Source organism: Corvus kubaryi, unplaced genomic scaffold (assembly GCF_017639235.1).
Source record: "Corvus kubaryi isolate FWS band 111438036 unplaced genomic scaffold, C.kubaryi_AGA036_p1.0 37394, whole genome shotgun sequence".
NCBI lineage: Eukaryota > Metazoa > Chordata > Aves > Passeriformes > Corvidae > Corvus > Corvus kubaryi.
In genome coordinates this window covers 13278023-13301119 of record NW_024581133.1, presented here as the reverse complement: position 1 = coordinate 13301119, position 23097 = coordinate 13278023, and the positions used below count along the sequence as shown (strand labels likewise).

Here is a 23097-nt window from a genome sequence, read left to right as displayed (position 1 = left end):
TGTAGGTGACTATTCGAGCATCTTTGGGATCTCATCAGTCAGGATCATCAGCTACATCTTCTGTTAGTACAAGCAGTTCCACATTTCAATTATCACCTAAAGCTAAAAATGAAACCACTAAAAATCATAACAAATCTAATACAAGTAAGTCAAGAGGAAAATCAAAACAATCTACATCAAAGAAACAAAATGCATGGACGAACAGCAGAAAAAAAAAAGAACCTACAAATATAGCATTTCATAATCTAAGGTAAAATACTAGCATTAAAATTGTCTTTAAGTACACTTTGAATATAAATCATCTGATGGGTTCAGTAACTTTAATACTGTAATACAGAAGATCTGACACCTCAGGTTTGCTGAGAAAGCAGATGCATAAACTTTCCACATACTGCTACTGTGGTTATAATTCTGAATCTTCATTCACTGATTTTGGTGGTGGCAGACTACTTTATGATGGAAGAACAAGTGTTCTGGAAACTTCTGTGTCACATTTAGAACTTTTCTCTGCTTGGAGTCACAGACTCTTGAAATACTGACTCATTATTCAGATTTATGTTTAGACCTTACCTGTGGAGAGGAATACATCTGCCTGGGTGTTCTCCGGAAGTTTTCTTGTGGAGAGAAACTATTTTCTATTGTTGTTGTTGTTTTAGTTTTATTTGAACCTGTTAGTTAAAAGATTAAATCCTGTCTATCCTAGGAGATACCCCATTTTGGGGACCTAATAAAAAAGAAATCAGGAAAGTAAAAACAAGCTATTAGGAGAATACTGTCCTGGTCTTTACAATTTATTGGGGTTTGCTGTCCTTATGTTACTATTTTCATGGGTGTTTTATGGACTAGAATGTAATTTCATTGGTTATGATGACTTAGCATTTTTCTTTGTCAAAGATGGTAGATGTCACCCCTCCAGTTTCTAACTTTCTCAGTGTGCAGCTCTGGGAGACATCCAAAAACAGTCAGCAAAACTGGGGAAGAGCAGGATTACATTCTTGCTTTGTAGATGTTTCAAAGCTTGTGGGTAATATTGGGGTGACAGAAAAGCCAAAGACTTTTTTTGTGCATTGTGATGGATGGAAACAATTATTGGAAATACTTCTCGAGTGTATAGAGACAACAGCAGCAGCTGAAGTTGGAGGTTCTTATCCACTGCATTATCTCTTGTTTCCAGGAGTGGCCAATAATGGATGCTTACATTACGTTGCACATTTTTATTAGGATCATAATGAAATCATAGTTCAAGTAAAGCAAAGTTTTGTTCATGTATGCTAGTGTAACTTAAAAGTATTTAGCTGATGCATTTTTAAGTTTCTCAATTTTCCTAGTGTAGGCAAGTTTGCTACTTACCTAAAGCAAGAAGTTTGAAGTAGTTATCTCTTCTGGAAGTGTTGCTATTAACTGATAACTTTTTCATGTTACTGTTAGGCATCGTATGGGAACGCACAAATGCATTGAGTGTTTCTCAGAAATAAAAGATTTTGCGAGTCACTTTCCTGCTTACGTCCACTGTAGCTTATGCAGATACAACACCAGCTGTAGCAAAGCCTATGTGAATCACATGATGAGGTAAGAACTCTTCGAAGTTTTTAGTGGCTTAGCATATACTTCCTAAGTTCATGTAAGGTGTGAAGTGTTTGTTAGGTGAATTTTGAAGTGGGTCCTCAGACTGGCAGGGAAATGTGTAAGGTTGGATTTTTTACTTTGTAATGAAGGCTTAAACTCCTGTTTTGCTTTAAAAATCAGTGGTTCAGGCAATATTACACGTTTGCTTCAGAGTTTCTGTGGGATATTCCTTGATCACTTCAGCCTGACTTGTCAAATGATCACTAATGATTGCATGTTCTCTGGGTTTCAGATTGAATGCCTCATCTGATTTTACAAGTGCTGAATGCACATGGGCCACAGCTATTGCTAGTGAAATCTGTGCTCAGATTTAAAGGATGTCGCAAACAGCAAACTCAAGTGGATACTTTTTCTTACACTACTTCTGGTCATCCATAGACATAACATCTCATTTTGTCACCAGTTGTGGGGCAGCGTAGGGCATTAGTGATGACAGCTGTAAAAAAGCCTGTTAAGAAAACAAATGCGTTAGTTTTCAGAGCCATAGAATTATACTGTCCAATAATTAGATACAGGTCACGTAGCAGTGACAGTAAAACAAAATTTTAAAAACCTACTTGTTAATCCTGTGCCCTGAACAAGCCAACTGTATTGTGGAAAATACTGAATGTGATTTTCTTTCTGAATTCATGTACATAGAAAATGCCTTGACATTTGTGAATGCTAGAATTCTTGAATCTGTCACTTAAGTCTTTAGATATATTTTATATATATTGACCCTATGCACACTAATTTCAATGCTCATGGAAGTCCTAGGCTGAAATAGTTTACATGCTTTTATGTGTATAATCTATTGTTTGCATGCTTAAAAACCCCCAAAATTAATGTGCTTAATTCCAATTGTACAAGAAAAAATTTACTCTGGAAGGGGAAAGGAATCTAAGGTAAACTGTTCCTGTTGTTGCCAGTGGTCTGGATGGCAGGTCAAATTCATCCATGCAGTAAATTGGCCAATCTTTTGTCCTTTGTCCCCTCGATTCACTAATGTATCTCCTATCTGATCCTTTGCAGCACCTATCATCACCTCTTTTTTGGTGAGTGTAAGGAAAAAGTAATGGTGAGGAAGAGGACTGTTAGAGGGAGGGTGTTTGTGGAGGAGCAGCCCCTGTACTGAGCTGCCTGCACGTTGTTCCATGGGAGAGAACAGTGTTGGCACATACTTAACCTGCGTAAGAGACAATTTACAGGTTATCTGAAAATTTTATTTCTCGTTGAAAGCCATGTCTTTAGGAAGTTTTAGCTCTTTTGTGGTGCACTCCATAACTACAGCCATGGTTCTTCAAAAGCTGAACTGCTCATGGAAGCAATAGAAGTATGTTCTTGCAAGACTGTGCCAATAAAGTTAATCTTTTCACCTCCCAAGCTCATTTACAAGGGAGACAATGTTTTAAGCTAGAGCTGAGATTCACAAGTCCATAAGCTTTAAGCAATTTAATGTTTAAGAATAATGCAGTTCAGTAACTTAGGCTTCTATTTTCATGTCTTGTCATAAGCAAATTGCAGTACCATGAATAGTGAGGTGAAGAAAGTCACTGTACCAACACAGCCTTTCAGAGGGGATATGTGGAGTAATGTATTCAAGAAAACCAGTCTAAGTGGTAATGTTTTCATATATTTAGTTTTCACAGTGCTCGTCCAAGTAAAAGATTTTGGATCTTTAAGAAGCACTCAGAAGAGCTACGGTAATTCAGCTTTTTTCAGTTACAGATCATGATGTTTTTACTTTCTGATGTTGAATTAATAACTTAGTTGAGATTATAACGTCTTGAATTTCCACAATTTAGAGCAAAGAAATAAAACCATTAGCTTTTCCAATAGCAGTGTTCTGGTCAGTGACATATACTTATTTGTCCACGTTTATGAACTTAATTCTGAGCAGTCTTTAAATTTTTTTATTATTATTATTTTTTTGGTTATTCATAAGGTGCCAAATGGGGAGGGGGTCAGGGAAAGAATAAAACAACCATCCGAACAGAGAAACTCATGCTCTACAGATAAATTTCTGTCTAAAGTCATGTTCTTTGTACTATATCCAGCATGGAGATGCCCTGCTCATTGATGGGAATTTCCTGATACTAGTTGCAGTAGAAAAAGTAAGATTATGTTTTTGTGAATCATCTCATCTGAAGTTGAATGATTTTTTTTTTTTATAATCTGTCCAGTTGCTGTAAGTTAAGAAAAGTGTTTCCATGACCATGTTGTATTTACAGTTCCTTTTTACTTTGTATTTCCTAGAGGTGTGACTGTAGTGTGTCTTAACTGTGATTTCCTGGCTGATGCTTCTGGCTTGGATAGCATGGCCACACATCTGAGTGAGAACCACACTCATACGTGTCAAGTTGTTATAGAGAAAGGTGAGTACATGTAGTATCTTTTTTATACAGTATATAAATACTTACCTGTGGATAGCTCTTGTGTTACCGCAGTCCTATTTTGAGCTGCATTATTTCTGTACTTGCATTTGACAGTGAGTACTTCTGTATTTCCACACTTTAAAATATTCTTAATTAAATCCTTTGTTTTTATTTTCAGTTTCCACAGATAACCCAACTGCTGCACAAGTGTCTCAGTAAGTTTTATTTTACTGTTTAATGTTTTTTTTCTATTAATTTAGTGATAGATGGCCAAAATTTGCACTTTGAACTTGTTTTTTTTTTTAATTCCATAGAATTTGAAATGTATGGATGAACACAGGCCTTTACTGTACTAGTGCTTTTTCATCTTACCATGTCCACAATTACAAGAATGAAGAGATAAAATTATTACCTATTGCAGCTAAAACAAAATCAGGCTTTTGTTCAGTTTGGAGAGACATAAATAATTGTTGCAATGTTGGAACTCCTGAATTCTGACCTGTCTATACACAATGAGACTGTTACTTCTACTTAATACTAGCTTTATCAAATTACTGGTTTATGTTCTTTATGTAATTTGAATATGAATGCAAAAAGGAATGTCCTTTACTGAAATAGGACAAATTCAGTCTTAATATTTAAAAATATTTAGGAATTATTTTCAAAATTATGTTCTTTATATGACAGAGGCATACTGTTTTGTATTAGTTTTTTTTATTCTGACTTTCAAAGAAGAATTAGTATGTATTAATCAGGGTTTTTTAAGGATTTGAAGGAGAACTTGCAGTATTGTGGAGATTGTTTCAGGTTGTGTTAGTTTGGGTTTTTTTAAACCTTAGAGGAATCAGACATGCTAAGCCCTTCCTGATTGTCCTGGAACAGTTTCTGAGGCTTTGCAGTGTAGTTTATGAGCCTGTTTATGCCTTAATTCAAGGTTTAGAGGTCAGTTAAATCAAACATTTGTGTTTTCTTCAAACCATTTCAGAACACAGAATCAAAAATGTCAATTAGACTGCAAAGAACTATTTTAAAAGATACAAGAAAATAGTGTAACCCTGGTAGAGTCCATCTAGCCTTTAGCAGGATTCTAGAAGGAGTTTAGATTCTCATGTATGGTGAGAACTCTGCCAACAGAGGGATAAGTTCTTAGGCCTCTAAAGATAAATCAGCTTTCACTGAGCTTTGGGAATATCCCAAATAGTTTATTTAATATTTATTAGGTATTTTCTTAGTTTCCATAAAGTGGCTAGTAAGAAGGGGGTCCTCTAGTAGTTCATCTTTCAGTGCAACTCAAACAATGAGAAAATGAAGTGTTGAGCTATGATACTAGTGGAAATCCTAGTTTTTGTATTTGGAGCTGGCATTAGGTGTTGGGAATTTAGTATTTGCTGAACTGCATGGAAGGAAAGGTTATAAATGTGTTGAATGGTGGTTGAAGATGTACAGCTGTGGCAGGCTGTTGTCAGTACTGCAAAAGGATCTTGCTGTCTTGAATACATTACAGAGATATATGGAAATATGTAAAAATGTTGGATATACGGATATATATGTATTACTCAGAAGCAGATGGGGAAGCACTGCAAAGATTTGAAGTAAAGTCAAGAATATATGCAGGTTTGTTTCTGCAGGATGTTAGGTTAGGACAGATGCAGATAGCCATTATTTTTGGGAGTTCTGATGCCAACATAAAATTAGTTACTGGCACCACATGAAGTGATGTAAAATCCTTGATGGTGTTTTTTGGAACTGTCAGGCTCATAGACTTCGTTAACTTCAGTAAGTCTTGTCCATTTCCATATACTAGTTCTCTGATACTTTGGGCAAGAATGTATCATTGCTAAACTGAAGAGTATGAGTATACGAGTGTAGCAGATTTTTAATTCATAATTTGCTGTACAGAGTACAAACAAAAATGTTCATCTTTTTGCGGGCTGGTTCTTAGTGGTACTCTTTGGTTGCTTTGGAAGAAGAGGAACTTGCAGACAATATTCATAACTTTTGCTGTATAGTTTCTCAATGATCTCTGAATGTTCCTTCCAATTCTTTGACCTATAACTCAATGACTTGTTTATGGGACTCTTCAGAATCACTTCATCACTGGAAACAATGACTCACAATTACAATCTTGAACACTTTTGGATCTTCTCTTGCATCTCTGATGGTGTCTTTTGGTGTCTTTTATTATATATTGGATTGTCTGTATGTGTTTTAAAACTCATCTTTATTGCTAATGATCAGACATGTTCCATGAACTCTGTACTGTTACAGAGCCTGTCTTTGGACCAGAATCCTGCCATTAGTAATACAGATAACCTAGCTGGGGATGTTCCAGAAGAGTTTGTTTTTTAAATTTTTAATCTACAGAGAGTCTCCTTGTTTATTTGGTGATCCACCTTGTGCTGAGGGAGTAAGATGTAATAACTATGCGAGTACTCTTCTAATGCTCAACTCTCTGCTTTGCACAACCATTAACATATTTTTAAATGAACTGACAGCAGACATTTTTGTTGCAGGGCAGTTGAAAGTGAGCAGGTATCCTATACTGCCTTGGCTCACTGATACATCATTGTGGACCAGAAAATTGAACCCAGTCCAGCTTGGGATTATTTTGGTATGTAAGCAAACAAGGATCTGACCAGACCTTTTCCTTTTTCTTCATGCATTGAAGCTGTGGTATTCTCTTCTTGCATCTTTTAGACAGCAGGTCTGGTCTTTTCTCCCAATATTGTAGTCAAAGGCCCTTTTTGATAATGTTCTCTGCTTTGCAGCATTGATTTGCAGCTTTTTGGGGGCTGTACCCAGTTGAAGAGAGGCTTTCCAGGAGTTTCACTTATGTGATGCAGCGTTTCTTTGCTGCTCATGTGCAGTGTTTCTTCCCTGTTCCAGTCTATCAGTATCATCCCAAGCTAGAGTAGTGTGTAAATGGGATGTATATGAGCTGATATCAAAGCCCATTTTGTTCTGAACTTGATCCCACCTTCTGAAATTAAAAGGCTTTGTCATTCTTTTTGGGTGTACACTAAAGCATACAAGTCCTGATCTATTTAATATTCAAGTAAGTTGCATTTTTTTCCTGCCAGTGACTTTATGGTATATAGTGGCAAAATATGCTTTGAATGACTTCTGTTGCATTTAACTGCATAAACTGAGTCTTGGCCAAAGGAATTTATTAGCTGCTTTGCTCTCTGGTAGGTAAGCTTCTTTTTGCTCCAAAATACTGTGAGAGGAGGAAAGCACTTAATGGAAGTACATATATTTATTGAGCCTTGATTCTGAGAGTGGAGCAGCTACAGTTCCAGTTCATTCACACCTTGTTCTTTTGGTATCATGTCTCATCTTCAAGGATGCTCTACTCAAGCTGCTGAGACATCTGCTGCTTTTGATTTTACTGCTTCTGACTTAATCTGCAATTCTAGATTATCTATGGCAAGTTTATCCATCAGGATATGTGATGAGCTTTCCTTTTGCCATGATGAACATCTAATGTTCCTCCAAACTCAGCCTCCTGTTTACAGTGGATATATCTTGATTGAATCTCTCATTTTCTAGCCTGCAAGCAACATAACAGATACAGCTTACCTCACTCAAGGATAAGTCACTGATACAACTTCCTAGTTGCAAGAGTTTGGTTTTGGTGAATGTAAGCTGTTCTTGATTTGCAGCACTTTCTTTTTCTGAATAATCAAATTCTCTTGAGATTAATTCATTTTGACCAGTTTTTTTGTCCTCTTGACTTTTAGTACTCAAACAGTCACAGGTCTGGTGATAGTGAGCTTCTGCAGCCATCGTAGTGTTGCTAATAATGGCAAGGATCCTGTCATCTGTTGTCTCTTTGTTTTGTGACCAAGCGTCTGCACACTTAGTACTCTAAAGTCTTGTTCTTTTTGCTACTTTTTTTCCTTCTGACAGAAGCTGTGTTCCTTCTTGATTGCTGCTGTTCAGCTTCAAGCATCACTTACCTACTACAGGTTTTTCTTGCAGGGCTTAATTCTGTTTTGACACAGCAGCATTCAAAAAAGCATAGTGGATTTGTGTTTTCATTGTGAACATGCTGTTCATTTCAGAGGAAGTTGAATCCGTATTTCACTTTCATTCAGGTTTCCGACAACAAGAAGAATGGAATGTGATTGCAGGTTTTTGTGGCTTTCAGAAACATTTTCTAAGAATTTCTCAGAAATTACACTAGATAGACACTTGGATTTTAAGTTATATGAATTATACATCTTTTGAATGCTTATTTGGAGTATTATCCTTCTGTTCTTTTGCAGTTTTGATACAGAAATTAAGATTCCAAACTTGTATTTTGAAAAATTATAGACTACTTCTACTTACAGATATGAGAGATTTGTGGAAATGGTTCGTGTAGACTCAATTGGCCTTGTGACATCCTGTTTCCATTTGTGTGAGGATCTCGGGAAAGTTACTCATGTGGAAAACTCATAAAACCACTTCTAAGTCATGCAAATAAACCTGCCTGCCTTAGTGTTAAATCTGTCTTATGGTCCCAACAATTTATGTGAGTAATGCAACATATTAGACCATCTCTGCAAGGGCAGAGCATGAATATGCATGATATAACCAGTTTAGCTTATGGTCAAAAATTTAAGATTTCATTTGTATGTACCTTAACCTCTCTTTTTGTTATTTCTAGGACATTGAGTGTCATTGCTTGACTAGCCAGTTATGTCTAATATTTGCTTTGAAAGTCTTACAAACAAAGTAAATGTTTGTTTCTGTAATTGTTACATGTAATTGTGCAGCATTTAAAGTTACATCTGTCAAAATAGAGAAGTTCTGCTAGACGGTGGGATTCGTTAAAAAAAAAGCCAACACCCAAGAATCCCAAACCCAATGACCTTTTCATTCTTTTGGGTGTGAATAGATTTAAATTTATTAATGCTGGGTATGATTCAACTGAGTGTCTGGAAGATACCTTGAGTCACTCAAAGTTGCTTTCTATAAATTCTTGAAGCTACAGTCATCCCAGAAAAGGTTACTTTTGATTAGGTGTGGACAAAAGAGAAATATTTGGCAAGATTCCAGCTGAGTTTGTTCTGCTTACCCAGTGAGCCTTTGTTAGTAAGAAAACATGAGAAATTGCTGGGAAGACAGTGCCTCCTGATTTGAGCTCTGTGTGTGGGCAAATATATAGAATTTTGTTATGTGAGAGCAGGGCAAGCAATGAGACTGAGTTTCCATAGAGTACTCCTATTTGTCCTTACCTGCATTTTAGAGTCTAGTTTTTGTTACTGACTCCAGGTCTCTTCCTTTAGTCCTAGGTGGCTCTTCTCCTCTCGACTAAAGTTTCAGATCAAACTGAATTTAGACTTCAAGGTGTCTAAATTATTTTTCTTATTTGACTTTTGCTCTGAATCTCTTTGGTTTTATGGCTGATCCATTCTATTGACTATCTCAAGGTGAAATTTTGTGCTCAGGTGCTCCTTTTTTATGGGCAATTTTTTTAAAGGCTTGACAATTAAAGGGCATGTTTTCATTGTTCTTAACTAGAACTTTTTGTAGAGTGAAGAATCTTTGGAGGGTTCTAGAAAGGTTTCAGAATTGCTCAAAATTGTTGGACCAACAGGCTGTACTTACTGGAGGTGGTCAAAATCTTTATTTTCATAATGTTCTTTCCAGAAGCACTGTAACTTCACAGATGTAAGAAAGTATTGCCTTTGTCAATGTTGAGACCTATGGGATTTAAGTAAGACTTCTTGTAGCATATAAGTGTTGGGAACATCACAAGGTGATAATTTTCTATGGTTTAGTGTCTATTCATGCAACTTCTGCCAATTACAAATTAGAAGGAACTGCTTTCTAAAACTATTCCTAAACAAAATTAAGGTTGCGAGTATACATCATGTATCCAAGGTAAACCATAATAACAAAGATATGGTTACTACAAAATGTTACAAACTCTGCTCGTTTCCAAACCAGCATAAACAATTAGCCAGTTTGAATCCATTCTATCAGCTATAAAACATGAACACAGAAATCTCTCAAATTGGATCATGTGAAGTAACATTTATAATGGATTTAAAATAAAATAGATACTGGATTCAATTCACATCCGTTTAATTTAGTGGCAAAACTTTAATTTATTGAGACAAGAAGAACAGTTTTGTCCTTGGATGCACAATACTTGATATATTTGTGTCTAAGTTGTTCTGGTCTTTCAGGAGTGACTGTTACATGACAAATGGCTATTTCCAACATACTTGTTTTAAGTTCGTGCATAGAAATCATTAAAGCAGTAAAGCTAAGCTAAGTATTTGATGTTGCATAGTCTTCCACTGGTGGGACTACTCATGATTAAATACCTCAGAGTATTTAAGTCCTGACCCCAAAAAATGTGTTCTCATTTGATTTATCCTGATTATTTCTCTGTTAATTAGAAGAGTATTTTTACAGTGCTACTGAAACCAACCCTTTTTTATAGATATTATTGCCATCTATTGTTGCAGAGTAAGATATAATAATAATGTGTAGTTGTTTATGCTACAGTTTAAGATGCTGGTTAGGTCCTAGAGCATTAATGTTAGTTTCACCACATTATGAATACCTTCTATGTGCTTAAATTCTTTAAAAGGTGTGGATTTAGGCTGCTCTTTTGGATTTAGGAAAGTACATGTGGTTGATCAATCTAATATTTGTATACAGTTTTCAGAAAATTTAAGTGGTAAAGCTGTTTTTTGTGTCAAGTATTTTGCACCCTGTAGACAACCATTAAGACTTGCTGAGGTTGTGAATAATTTAATTTATGATTAATAATGTTATCTAAATATAATAGAGGCGACACCGTACTTCAGCAGATTAAATTTGCTTTAATGCAGCATCGACAAAGAAGATACAGGCATAAGCAATTTTGAGGGCTTTGTTTGGTTCTGCTTTTCTTCTATAAGAAACCTTTGAGAGGTTAGATTTTGTTAGAACTGATGACTTAAGAAGTTTTGTAGGAGATGCTTCTTGCTATCTGTGCGATAACATTTTCTTATAGAAACACAGAAAATCAATTTTGGTGATGTTGTGATAAGCTGTTTAATTAATGTGGTTTTAAAAGTCAATGAATTTAAATAATTTATAGCTCGTCTAATGTATGGACTGTGCCTGTAAAGGTATTTTGCAGGAAGCATCCCCTCTAGATAGTAGTTGGAGGTCAGCTGCAATGTTTTACAGTTGTCCTAAAGTAAACTTACAGCTCTGTTCTGGGTATCTGGGTTATGGTAGACAAGTAAAAGATAACTGAGCTTATACTGTGGAATTTTTTTGTCAGATAGCTTTATGCACTAAATTTAACATTTCAGATCTTTAAAATACTTCAGTTATGGTTTAAAAGGCCTTTCTGGTGAGGAGATCATTCCTCAGGTATAATTAGAATAAAAGTAATGCTCACTGTCTTAAGAATGTTGCTTGCTGGTTTTCCTGAGGCAAGATAACTGGAAGAGGTTACATAAAACAAGTTTATCTTCTAATTTCTGTACACCCAATAAAACACTTCGAAATTCTGAAGTATGTTTAAGCTCAGCATAAGTATCAACTTTAAAAATCAGATTCAGATTACCAAATTGCTTTCTAACTGTAAGTATTTTCATCCTTATCTCTATTTCAACCATACAGTGTTTTCAGACATTGAATCTTAATTTGTTATCCACACCGAAATCTCCAGTAGAGAGATAGAAGCTAACTTGGGGGTAATGTCTTGTCCTTTCTACACACAGTCTAAGAGTATGTCTGAACTTTGTATCTAGTGTGAAGATCCAAGACAATTCTTTAACTATATATATATATATATCTCTCTATTACTGATCATGGTGTTCAGACGATGTGCATGGTGTAAGAATCCAGCTCTGTGTTTTACTGCAGAAAGCTGGGCAGTGTCAGAGGCATATCTTTGGTGGGGCTGCCACCCCAGAGATGTGCAGTTTGTAGTCAGTCCCTTTGGTTGAGTTGAATGTCAGACTCCAATGAAAGAATGGTTTCCTTTCCTTGTGTATCTTCATATTCAGGGAACCTGGAAATTGCTAACTGTGAGATCTGAAATAATATTGACTCTGAACTGTAATTTTTTGAGGCCTATCAGAAATCTAAATGATCTCACAGTCCATATTAACATTTTTTGAAAATATCATCTTTGGATTCTGATCTTACAGATTTTTTTTTTTTAAGAAGTTGCCCTTCAGAAAGGGCAGTCTTGTTACAGAAATCCCAGATGGTCAGAGAGTGGGAGAAGTCCTCAGACCTGGGAAAGATTTGTCTTGTAACACTGCTTGCCAGCTTTCCAAAATGCAAAGATTTTGGTGAGTTTCTTTAACAGAAACAATGGTTTTGTAGAAATGAGAAGACCATTCATTTTCATTCCAATGTGTTAAGAAAGATTGTCTTACACAGTCACACCTTTTCCATAAATTCCATTACCACTTCTGGTATGTTTTCTCTTAGTTTTTCTTTTTTATCCCATATAGTTTTTCAGCATTATAGATGTCAAATTTGCACTTCTTTTTCTCAACAAAATTGTGTTCCATAATACTGGCTTTCATTTAAAAAGTAAAAAATGCAACCTCTTCTGTCTAAACCCAAATAAAAACATAACTAAACTCAAATCCCACACTGTAGCTCTTACAGTTGGAAAAGATGGAGAACACAGAACAGAAAAAGCTACTTTGATGTTAACTGAGTTTACAGAGCATCTGACAGACCTTTCAGAACAGTGAGTTGCTGCTCTGTTGGTGTGGTCTGGGCCATGTGGAGACTTTGGTTGTTTTTTCCAAGGTGTCATGGAATGCCTGTTACTTTGCTGCAGCCAGATGCTTGACATTTTGGATGTTTGTTGAAATACACGGCAGGAGGTCAAAGGACAGACCCTTAGGGTGCTGAAGAACCAAAAATACAAATGGAAGAATCAGGTAGTTTAAAAATATAACATTTAAAATTTGAAGAAATAAGTCAAGAAATCTTTCTTTCCTCATAGTTCTCAGGGGCAAATAGGTCAGCCAGGGCAGAGGAGAGTGGTGGGTAGAGAAGGAGGTTCTGTAGGAGAAGATAGAGTGCAATAATTTTGAGTTGGAAATAGTTTCTTAGCATGGCTCATTTGTGTTTGAGTTTTGTATGGCAGAAATAGAACAAAGTACAAGAACCATATTCCAAAGGGCATTTTATAATATAGAAGAAGCTTAACTTTGCCATACAATTTTCAAATACTTGCCATGTAATTTGCCCTCATTGAAACAAAATATACCAGTTCTGTGGGGGAAAAGTTACTATGCTAAAAGTATGTAGCATTGTTTATGTAGTTTAAAATAAGAGGTGATACAAATAATAATTTTAAATGTTCATCTTTATATACAGTGACCTCTCCTATTTTTGAACCAAATTTAACTCGCAGTTGTATTGAGACAGAAAAAAAAATCTGAGTAATTAATTTTGTCACTTAGGCACTTTGTATTTCCTAAATAAGAATAATATATGAGTAAGATGCCCTGTAGTGTAGAAGAAGATGCTTTTAAAAGCCTGGTTGGCTGTTTCTAAATGGCAGTTTTCATTCAAGTGCTTTTCTACTGTTCTAAAAATGGAAGGAAAATTGAATTTGTTCATCTTGTTTAGAGTTAAAAAGTTTATTTCATTGGGTAAGTTTTAATAGAGAATCAAAAGTTTCTTCTGTGACAAGCATTCTCTTGACTCTTCAACATGTTTACACTTAATGTAGTAGCATTTGGAGGGCTCAAACACTGTATAATGTTTAAAAATGTATTAACTTCAACTTGCTGTTCTTTGACTTTTTTTGCCCTTTTTGTGCTAGCAGAACACAAGTTTAGTTCAGAAACTTTTTCTGTCCAAATATAAAACTGTCCAGACTTAGTTTTCATCCTATTCACTAAGGCATAATTTAAATTGCATGTTTATGGAAAAAGCTACAATAGTTGCTTTCTAGTTTTGCTTTGTTTCTGTGGGTTTTGGTGATTTTTTTTTTTTTTTTTAAATTTGGAAGACTATTTGGAGACATCTTTACTGAGATCCATGCTTAATCTCTGTTACATAACAGATTTGTGGGAATATCAGTGTGAAAATACTTCCACAACTTTATATTGTCTTCAGCTGCTCATGAATGTAAAATAAAAGGAATATCATTAATTATTACAGAAAATTTCAAGACCTAGTTTATCTGAAGGAAAAACAGAAACACCAGCTTTTGAAAGGTAAATACAATGATCAGCTGCATCTTGAAATCAGGTGCATAAAATAACACATGCTGTGTTATATATCAGGTAATTGGGCAAAAAATGTTTGATTAGTATTTTCATAACATTAGCTATGATAGAAATTTTTCAGTGGCAGTTGTAAGGTACTTCCTCAACAAGACATGGAGAATTTAGATTCCAAGTGTCAAAACACATTTTAAGAAATGCTTAAACGGCAAATTAGTCAAGATTCATAGGATAGTAAATAAATTGATCAAATGGTTAAAAAAAACTTTTTTATCTTTTTCTCTGTGAGTTGACAGTATTACTGGGGCTATTGGGAAACAATTTTAAAATATAGTATAACATGTTAATTCTTGTCTATTTCTTTAGGCCTTTAAAGACCTGTGTCATTTATGGAAAGCGTACTCAACCAAATTCTTAGCAGAGCAAATATGTGAAATTCTTGGCTAACTAATAATTGCAGCTCTACACTTAAATAATGCCAGTCTGGGAAAAGAATTGAAATTTTACACCTTTTAGTGACACATATTGTGGATAGACTTACAGTTATTCCAGATTCAACAGCCTGAAATATATTATCCCACTTAGTGATCTTTCACAATTGTTGGTGCAAATTTAACCTTTAAAAACGTAGTCAAAACTTAATTGTGGTTATTTGCTATATAGTCATTAATAGTGTCTTATAAAAAAACCCACTAACTGCTTTCAGAGTATCTCTGTCTGCTTCATCACTTTTTATTCTGTCATATGCAGTGTGGGTCAAACTATTTGAAATTCTCCCTTTCCATAAAATGCTGACTTAATAATTGAGACTAAGTGGTTCAGGTGTTGGATGTTATCTCTGTCTTTAGGCTATGGATTAGTAAATGGTCACTGTAATTCTAATTGAATATGATGTGCTACTTCTTACCATTGTGTCTAAGTAGACAAAAATAATTTTAATATATAAATCTGATCTGTGCTTTCTGACGAAAACTTTGATGCTATTTCATAGGCTTTAAGACAGACATTTGGAGTGTTGTAGCTCTAGCACTAGAGATTCTCAGTCCTCACACTTTTCTCTGTTATTAACCCAAGGTAGTTATGTTGATAGTAGCAAGGAATTAGTGCTCCAGGAGCAGATCAGTAAATGAAAGCACTTGACACTGAAAATGCTGCATCTTTTCACTGCATTGAGGTTCAGAGGCATTATTTTGGACCAGACTCATGATCCCTGGACAGAGTGCTCATGCCGTGCACGCATGCAGAGCTGTGTGGAACATCCTGTGTTGGTTTGGACTCTTGAGGACTCAGCTCCGTTAGGGGTTGGAGCACTTGTGGATCAGAGCTTCCAGTTCATTTTCCTCAAAAAAGAAATGTAGTTTGCATGTCCCAGTACTGCCTTGTAAACCAAACCAGTTATGTGGGAACAATAAGGAATGGATCACATCAAACTGTTAATGTAAATGCAGCTGTAATACAAGTTTTGTTACCTGGAGGAATACTTTTCCGCAGACTGAAGGGAGTGTTTGCACACACTTTGCAACTACTCTGTTTGTAGATATGTAAATGTCATTCATTTTATAGGGTTGGGGTTTTTTTTCTTGCTTGCTGTAGAATTTTTCCCTGAATTATTTTTAAAATCCTAATATGATATACCAATATAAAATACTCTAAATAAAGTGCAGTAAAAAAACTTGAGCTAGTAGGATTTTGAAACAAGTGATAAGAGCCTAACTTTCTTCAGCCTCACTTGGCACCAAAATCTTGCATTTTCTGTACAATGAGAAAAAAGAAAACTAAGTTGCTTTCATTTTTAAGCTTCTGTATCCTGATGTAGATGTATGTTTCTACTTAGTAGACTCCTCTCTTGGATTCAGAGCTACGGCTTGTGCTGCTCCCTTGGAGTAGTCTTACTGTAAGCCCCGATTTCAGATGGACTCTATCACAGCCAGCTCATTAACATATCCCATGCTTGGTGGTCAGGTCATGAACCTGGACTCATTGGTTTCATTAAACAGAAGTCAGATTTTGCATTCTAACTGTTCACTGACATCCTCTTTTCTGTATAATACAGCTGTTAATATTCTTGCATTCTCCTGTATTTTTGATGCCTGAATTTTTAGTTCTCTTACACTGTAACCAGTCCTATCTGCACATAGAGTACTGAAGTACTTTCAGTTGCTAGTACTGGATAAAAGGCTTTTCTTTTTCAGCTACTGACATACTAACCGAATTAATTCTTGAAATATTGTATGATTTTTCTTTTTACTGTGGTATTTTAGTGCATCACAATCACTAGGGTCTGCCGATTCATCTGCAGTTCTCAGCAGAGGCAAATTATTTCATTGGAGAGCTGTTCCGTCTAAAGGAACTTACTGTTGTGCTTGGCAGTCTGAAAGATCGCTGTTGTTTGTGGATAATTGTTCTTGCGATGTGATTGTTGCACAACTACATATATATACGGGTATATATTTCTTTTCTTCCCCCGCCACTTACTTCTTCTCCCCTTTCTGTGTTTTTCCAAAAATGACTGAGAATAAGGGGCTGGGTTTAGGTGAAGGTGGGATTTTGGTTACTAGAAGATGAGGAAGATTGCAATGAATTTGTTTTATATGTTAAGGGTATATTTGTCCTTTGAGGAGTTTCTTGATGTGAATCTTGTCTCTGTGTGTGTATACACATGTGTAATCCATCTGGGTTTTTCAGTGTGGAAGCACTGCTCTTTGTGGGATAAGTAGGCATTACTCATCCCTTTATTTAAAACCTATTTTTTGGGGTTTTGTATATCTGTGTTCAAAACTTCCCACATAAAGCACAATACTGTGCCTGTTAGCTCTGCAACTAGGTCTTGCCCTCAAGCTGCTTGTTGAAAAATAGCAGCTAGGGATCATATGTGTATACACTGTTTGATGAAGAGTTGACTAGATTTTCATATGTAAACAATTCTAAATATTGAACTAGTATTTATATGACTCTGTATAACTGAAGTCTTTCTCTGGAATAGATAAAGAAATTAGGAACAATTATGGCAAACCAGTTATGTCAGCCACAGCTGATGGGTGCTCCTGAGCATTGGCTTTTATGCTGGAACTTAGTCTTGAGTTTTCCCTCCAATGTTACCTTTTTTGCCTTTTTCTTTCTAGATGTCTGAGAGAAAAGAACTTGGATAGATAAACTGTGTATTCGAGAATGTCACCTACACTTTAGGTAGTCCACTAAATGAGAAAAAAAACCCCAAGCCCTAACACTTCTGTTTGAGAAAAGTAGCTAATATAGGTTGTAATTTGTTAAAGAGGTTGGCCTATCTCTTGAGTTCATTCCTTACTATGAATGAAAAATCGGTGTAACAGGATGAAAAGATTCTTATGACTACCCCAGTGACCAATAAGATTTCACCACTGAAGGATATCCCAACAGTCTCTTACTCCTGCTCAAATTGTTCCTCTGACCTAGAGTAGAAGTAGGAAGTGGAATATTCTTGGATTAGTTTATATAAATGAAAGTAAAACTTGGAAAGAGATTTCTGAATGTTTGTAGCTGCTTTTCCAGAATAACCATTTTCTGTAGAACTCAATATCATTTATCATATAAATGAATCACTTGAATTGTATTAAATTCCTGGATGAGTAGAACACAGGTAGGTTTTCAGCTTGAAAATATATCAAAAAACCTAGTAGCAAAGAATTGGTTCTTCCTTTTAAGAGTTCTGAACTGTGTGTTACTTACATAATTTAAATGGCTTTAGCCAAAAATTGTTTCAAACCAATCTTTAAAACCTCTTGAAGAAATAAAATAAAAATGCATTTTGATTAATGAGATATTTGGTGATAACTGTGTTCCTCACAGCTTTTTTTCTGCGTGTTACTGTTCAGAGACTACTTTCAATTTAAATTTTAATAGTTCATTTGGGAGACTTTGCTCTTAATTTCACTTTCTAGATACAATTTATATCTGAAATCAGACAAATTACTGTTCTTCCAGCTTCCCCTTTCCTGTCCCCCACACCTTCTTTTGTCTGTCATCATCATCATTTTAGGTAATTCAATCTGCTTATCATTCTGAAAAACTTTGGATTGATTGACAATTATATTAAACTTTTACCAGATTTCATCTTTACAGGAAAAATTGAACTTCTCTATTTCTGTATTTCCTCTTTATAAACACATGGTTTTACTCTGAAAGGTGAATTAAAATACTACTTCACAGACTCACTTTTTCAGTGAATCCAGATTGTGATTGCTCTAAATAAATTTTAGTTTTGTTAATTTAGTTTTCCAGCTGTTAGCTTTATTCTCATGAGTATTGCAGAGTCAGTTGGTGGTATAAAGCACTTTTATCTGCATCTGTGTCAAAGAGGCAGTGCAGGTAGAAGAACTATAGGTATTGTTTTGGGAAATTCTGTGTGTCACACGAAGGCAACCTTCCTTTCTGGAGCTGAAATGCAAGAACTAGAGTACTAATTGACTGCTAAATACAAAGCTGAGTTTGTAAATGGATAAGAAAAATGCAGCTGTTAATTAAATTCTGCCTTTCTTGCTATGAAGCCTCATGACAAATCCCAAAGAGGAAATCTTCAATACCCCTCTGAGTGTCACTTTGCAGAGTATAACCATGCATTGCTTTATTTCATTTATAATATGAAAATATAAAAATCATATCTAAAAATAACCTGTTTTGGTTTTTTTCAGCAAACAAGAGCATGACTCTTCAGATGAAACAAAAGAATGCAGTAGAAATCAAACTAAAAAAGTTGCATCCATTGAAAAGAGTGAAGACGACTCCTCACTGTCAAATACAGAAAATGTTCCTAGTTTGGAACTCCCTGGCAACAGCTCAAATAATTCTTTGCATCAGAAAAGAGCATACTGTGATTCAGCCAATAACAAACAGTTAGTAGATGAGAGACAAAAATATATTCCTGATGAAAGTGAGATGAAAACGTGCCAAAGTTCAGATGACGTTGTCCTGAATGAGCAGACTAAAGCGAGTACCTTGGATGAAACTACGCTTTCAGCAATGAACGTGAGGGACTTAAAGCTGACTTTGGGTGAAGATGTCAGTTTTGAGCAGTTCTTGAGAAAGAGGGATGAACTTGAATCTGTTAGTTCAGACATAAGTGAACAAGGCAGTATTCATTTGGAACCTCTAACTCCATCAGAAGTACTAGAGCATGAAGCTACTGAAATTCTCCAAAAAGGTAATGTCACACCTTCATCAAAGAAAGCAGGACAGCTTGCTGAACAAACAGATGAGACTTCTAGAGAAAGCAATCCCAGCAGAATGGAAACAACTGTAAACAAGACAGATGAAAATGAAGCAAGCTGAAATTGTTTTAATTTTATTGTTTGTTTTAAACTATGGTGAGAACACCATGGACCATTCCTGATAAGTGTGCTCGTGGATGCTAAATATTAAAAAGTTTAAAAGGGAGAAGAGAAGAGAAAGGGACACCAAAGGGAAGTTTGCATATGGAGATGGCATGTATGTGTATGTATGACTGAATTCATTAGGCTTCAAAAAGGTAACACGTTCAAATGTATCTTTCTGTCTCTTGGATGTGATATATTATTAGATTGATACTTGAAAAGAGGGATAAATTCTAATTTTTTTATAGTTAACTAGCCCAGGATACGGTGATTTGTTCGCCCAAAAAGTATTTTTCTAAATTCTTCAGTGTGAATATCATTGAACTGGGGATTGAGTAGGAATTAACTTCTGATGCTGATATGGAGCACACTTGTAATGAAGGTTATTGGTCTGCTGATAGCTTAGGTAAATATAAACCTTGGGACTTGGTGTCACATTCCTGTCTGTAAAAGCAAGTAAACAGAAGTATATTAGTTTGTGCACCTCTGTACAGGTGTAATTCTGCCAGGCTGTAAACTTACCTTAATAAACTTTCAGTGAAAGTGAAATTATTACAATAAAAATATATATTTGTGGGGTTTTCACTGTGCAGGCTGTGCAGAAATACCGAACATAACTGTATAAAGTAGGACATAATGCTGAAAGTACTGTAGCTGTTAGGCTTTTACTATTGGTTTAATTATTCTTAGCCGTAGACCCATAGGAATGGTCTGTAAGTCACACCAAAGTATGGTTTAATGCAAAAATGATTTTAAGCAGAAATAAGGAAAACTCCAAACTGGAAACACCACCTGGCATGAGTTCTGCCATTTTGCAGCTGCTACTGGCTAACTTAAAAATAGAACACAAGGGCATATAAAGCAGAATTGTACAGTTTAATTTCAGGACTTTTTGTAGTCTAAGTTATGTACAGAAAGATGGCTGCTGGTTTTGGTTTGGTTTTTTTGTTTTGGGGTTTTTTTTTGTTTTCTAGTTAGCTAGATTTAGGAGTGCATATGATTAACAGTAGCTTGCTCTTTTGATTTCATTGCTCCATTTGAAACATTCAGAATGTGCTTTTGACTTACAGTTTTGTTTTTAATGAATGTTAAATGTTTTGAACAGCTGTTGAAACACTGCTGTAAATTATTACTTTTTGAGTAAATATTTGCAACAAAAGTTTGTCTTTGTGTATAATTTTATGCTCAGCTGGAAACTTTGGGCTTAGGTTTCTCCCATTTTTTAAAAAGATTTAGTGGCAGTTCCCAAAAAATAAGTAACTTCAATATTGTGAATTTGAGATGTATGTTTCATTGGGGATTTTTGTTAGTTTTCGGTTGGTTGGTTTGTTTGTTTTATTTTAGACTTAAATGAGCAAGTGCCTATGCATAAACATTTTTTGTACCTGTGTATTGTGGTATGATGTGCTAACCTTTCCAGACTATACAGATATTTTTCTGGCCCATCAGCCTGCAACTGAAGTTTCCTCTGTCCTCTTAAGTTCACCGAGCTCAGCTGCTAAGTGAGTCTAACAGTATTAAAATCCAGAGACTATCCAGCTTACTACTGGAGCCTCTAAATAAACCAGATCTCAACAGCCTCAAAAGTTCCTTCAAGCTCTAAAGAGATGTATGATTTACATTTTGGATTGCATCTTCATTGTCATCCATGCATGTGTAGAAGACTTTTAAAAAAGAAAAGTGGAACAGTTTACATACTCACAGCTCTTTGAGATCTGCCACTTTAAGAACTTCAAATACCATGACAGATGAAAAAGCTGAGAAGAATAAGTTGCATTATTCTTTTGTTTTTTAAAGATTTTAGTGAAATCATTAAATAGTGCTTTGGTTAACCGGTCTGATGTCTTCGTGCTTTTACACATGGAAGATTACTCATTGCAATGCTTTATTTTATGCAGTTTAAAGCACTTTTTCAGCTACAAAACTGGATGTGTATGTTACCAAGGGAGTTCCTGAATGCATCTGTGTTGAAAGCCAGGGAAATCTGTAGTAGTTTTAATCCAGTTGATGATCTTCCATGCAAATTATATATTTTGAATAATGCTCTGATATGTGGTGTTAGAAAAGATTAAGTTCAACTGGAACCAGTTGCAATACTTGCAGTTTCCTCACATTTATCTTTTATTATGCAATTAAATTTTTCAAACATTTACCACTTTAATAAGAATTTGGAAGGATTTGGCCACATGGTGTTGAGAAAAGGTGGAAAATAGAACTCAAAGTTAAAAATCTGCATATTTGGCAGAATTATATCTTGATCATCTCAGATGCTTATTATATCAAGCATTTTTTGTTTCAAACCATGTTGACAATACTTATGCAAAGGGTAGTGTTAGGGATAAACCACTCAAATATCTTCTGGTCCTTCTGAAGGAAGAGGTGGAAGAACTCGATTGTTCTAGCAAGAGCATCAGATAGCTTTTCATAGGCAAGGAAGGTATATAATGAAAACACTGGCATAGTATTTTTGTGAAGAGAAAAACTAAAATTCATTACTCTTTTTCCTATATGAAGTAATTGATTTGCTCCCTAAATGCTGTAGGAAACTGCACAAGTACAAGGATTAATTTCCATCATGTTATTTGGGAGGTTTCCCTGAGATAAGTTAAATTCACACTTTTGGTAGAAGCTGCTCTGGAGGATCAAGTTTCATTAATGCATTTTCAGTTAATTCAACATAACTTCACATGATTCATTTTGGTGTTTCTGAGTTATTTAAAAGTTGTTTTTCCATCCAGCCATCAGTAGTTCTTACACTCTGTCACCTCTGTTTTGTACTGGGGGAGACATTTCAGTTCCAGTTTTCATTGCCTTACCAAAAAACAGTCACTTAATTCTTGGTGTCCTTAGTAGAATCACCCTTTCCCCTCATCTCAAGAGCTTTATCATACTTGCTTGAATAATCATTGCAGATTGTTTATATAGTGCTTATTTTTAGGGAAGTCGTGTGCCATGTGCATGCTGTCTACATTATTGACATCTAATGGAGAACAGCAGTCATGATCAGTGAATGCTCAGTCACTTCGATCTTCCTCAAGTGCAGCCAGTGTCTGTTTACCTTGTGCAGCTTGGGAGAGAAGCTTTGGTTGACCTGTGGTTCAGATTTTGCTAAATGGAATGGCTGAGTAAACACAGGGGAAAAAAAAAATCCAGTTGTAGCACATACTGAATTCTAAGTATTGAATGATGTATTTTAAACAAGAAAGTTTATAACAATATATGTCTATTTTTCTTTTCCTGGGGCAGAGTGAGAGAGAGAAGAACCCTGCACAATACATGTTAAATCTCATTTCTGTGGTGCTTTACTTCTAGAAGGAATCAGAAACTAAAGGTCAGGGTAAAGAATCTTGAGTAATGCTTGTATTCTGCAAAACCTTAAATAAAAGATCTTAAAGCTTTTCTGCAGGCATTAAGCATTGTTATTTATATGCTGGCATGCAGAAAGCAGTTATTTTTTTATGTTGTTGGGTATACAAATATTCAACTAAAGACTGTGACCATAGACTATCACAGCAGAATTTTGTTACAGACCACTTAGAAATTTTTGTGTAGGGCAAATTTATACATAAT

At 35.4% G+C, this 23097-nt stretch overlaps 1 protein-coding gene across 8 annotated transcripts in view; it reads left to right on the top strand.

Annotated features, from left to right (window-relative positions):
- ZNF280D (zinc finger protein 280D) overlaps nucleotides 1-21359 on the top strand; it is a 50032-nt gene extending 28673 nt beyond the window's left edge. For all 8 annotated transcript variants that reach the window (XM_042039573.1, XM_042039570.1, XM_042039569.1 and 5 more), the window contains 6 exons: nucleotides 6-250; nucleotides 1429-1569; nucleotides 3246-3308; nucleotides 3862-3980; nucleotides 4159-4195; nucleotides 18850-21359. In XM_042039573.1, the coding sequence (XP_041895507.1) occupies nucleotides 6-250; nucleotides 1429-1569; nucleotides 3246-3308; nucleotides 3862-3980; nucleotides 4159-4195; nucleotides 18850-19486 (1242 nt within the window). In that variant the 3' untranslated portion in view covers nucleotides 19487-21359. The remainder of the gene's footprint in view (nucleotides 1-5; nucleotides 251-1428; nucleotides 1570-3245; nucleotides 3309-3861; nucleotides 3981-4158; nucleotides 4196-18849) is intronic.
- The last annotated feature ends 1738 nt before the right edge of the window (nucleotides 21360-23097 follow it).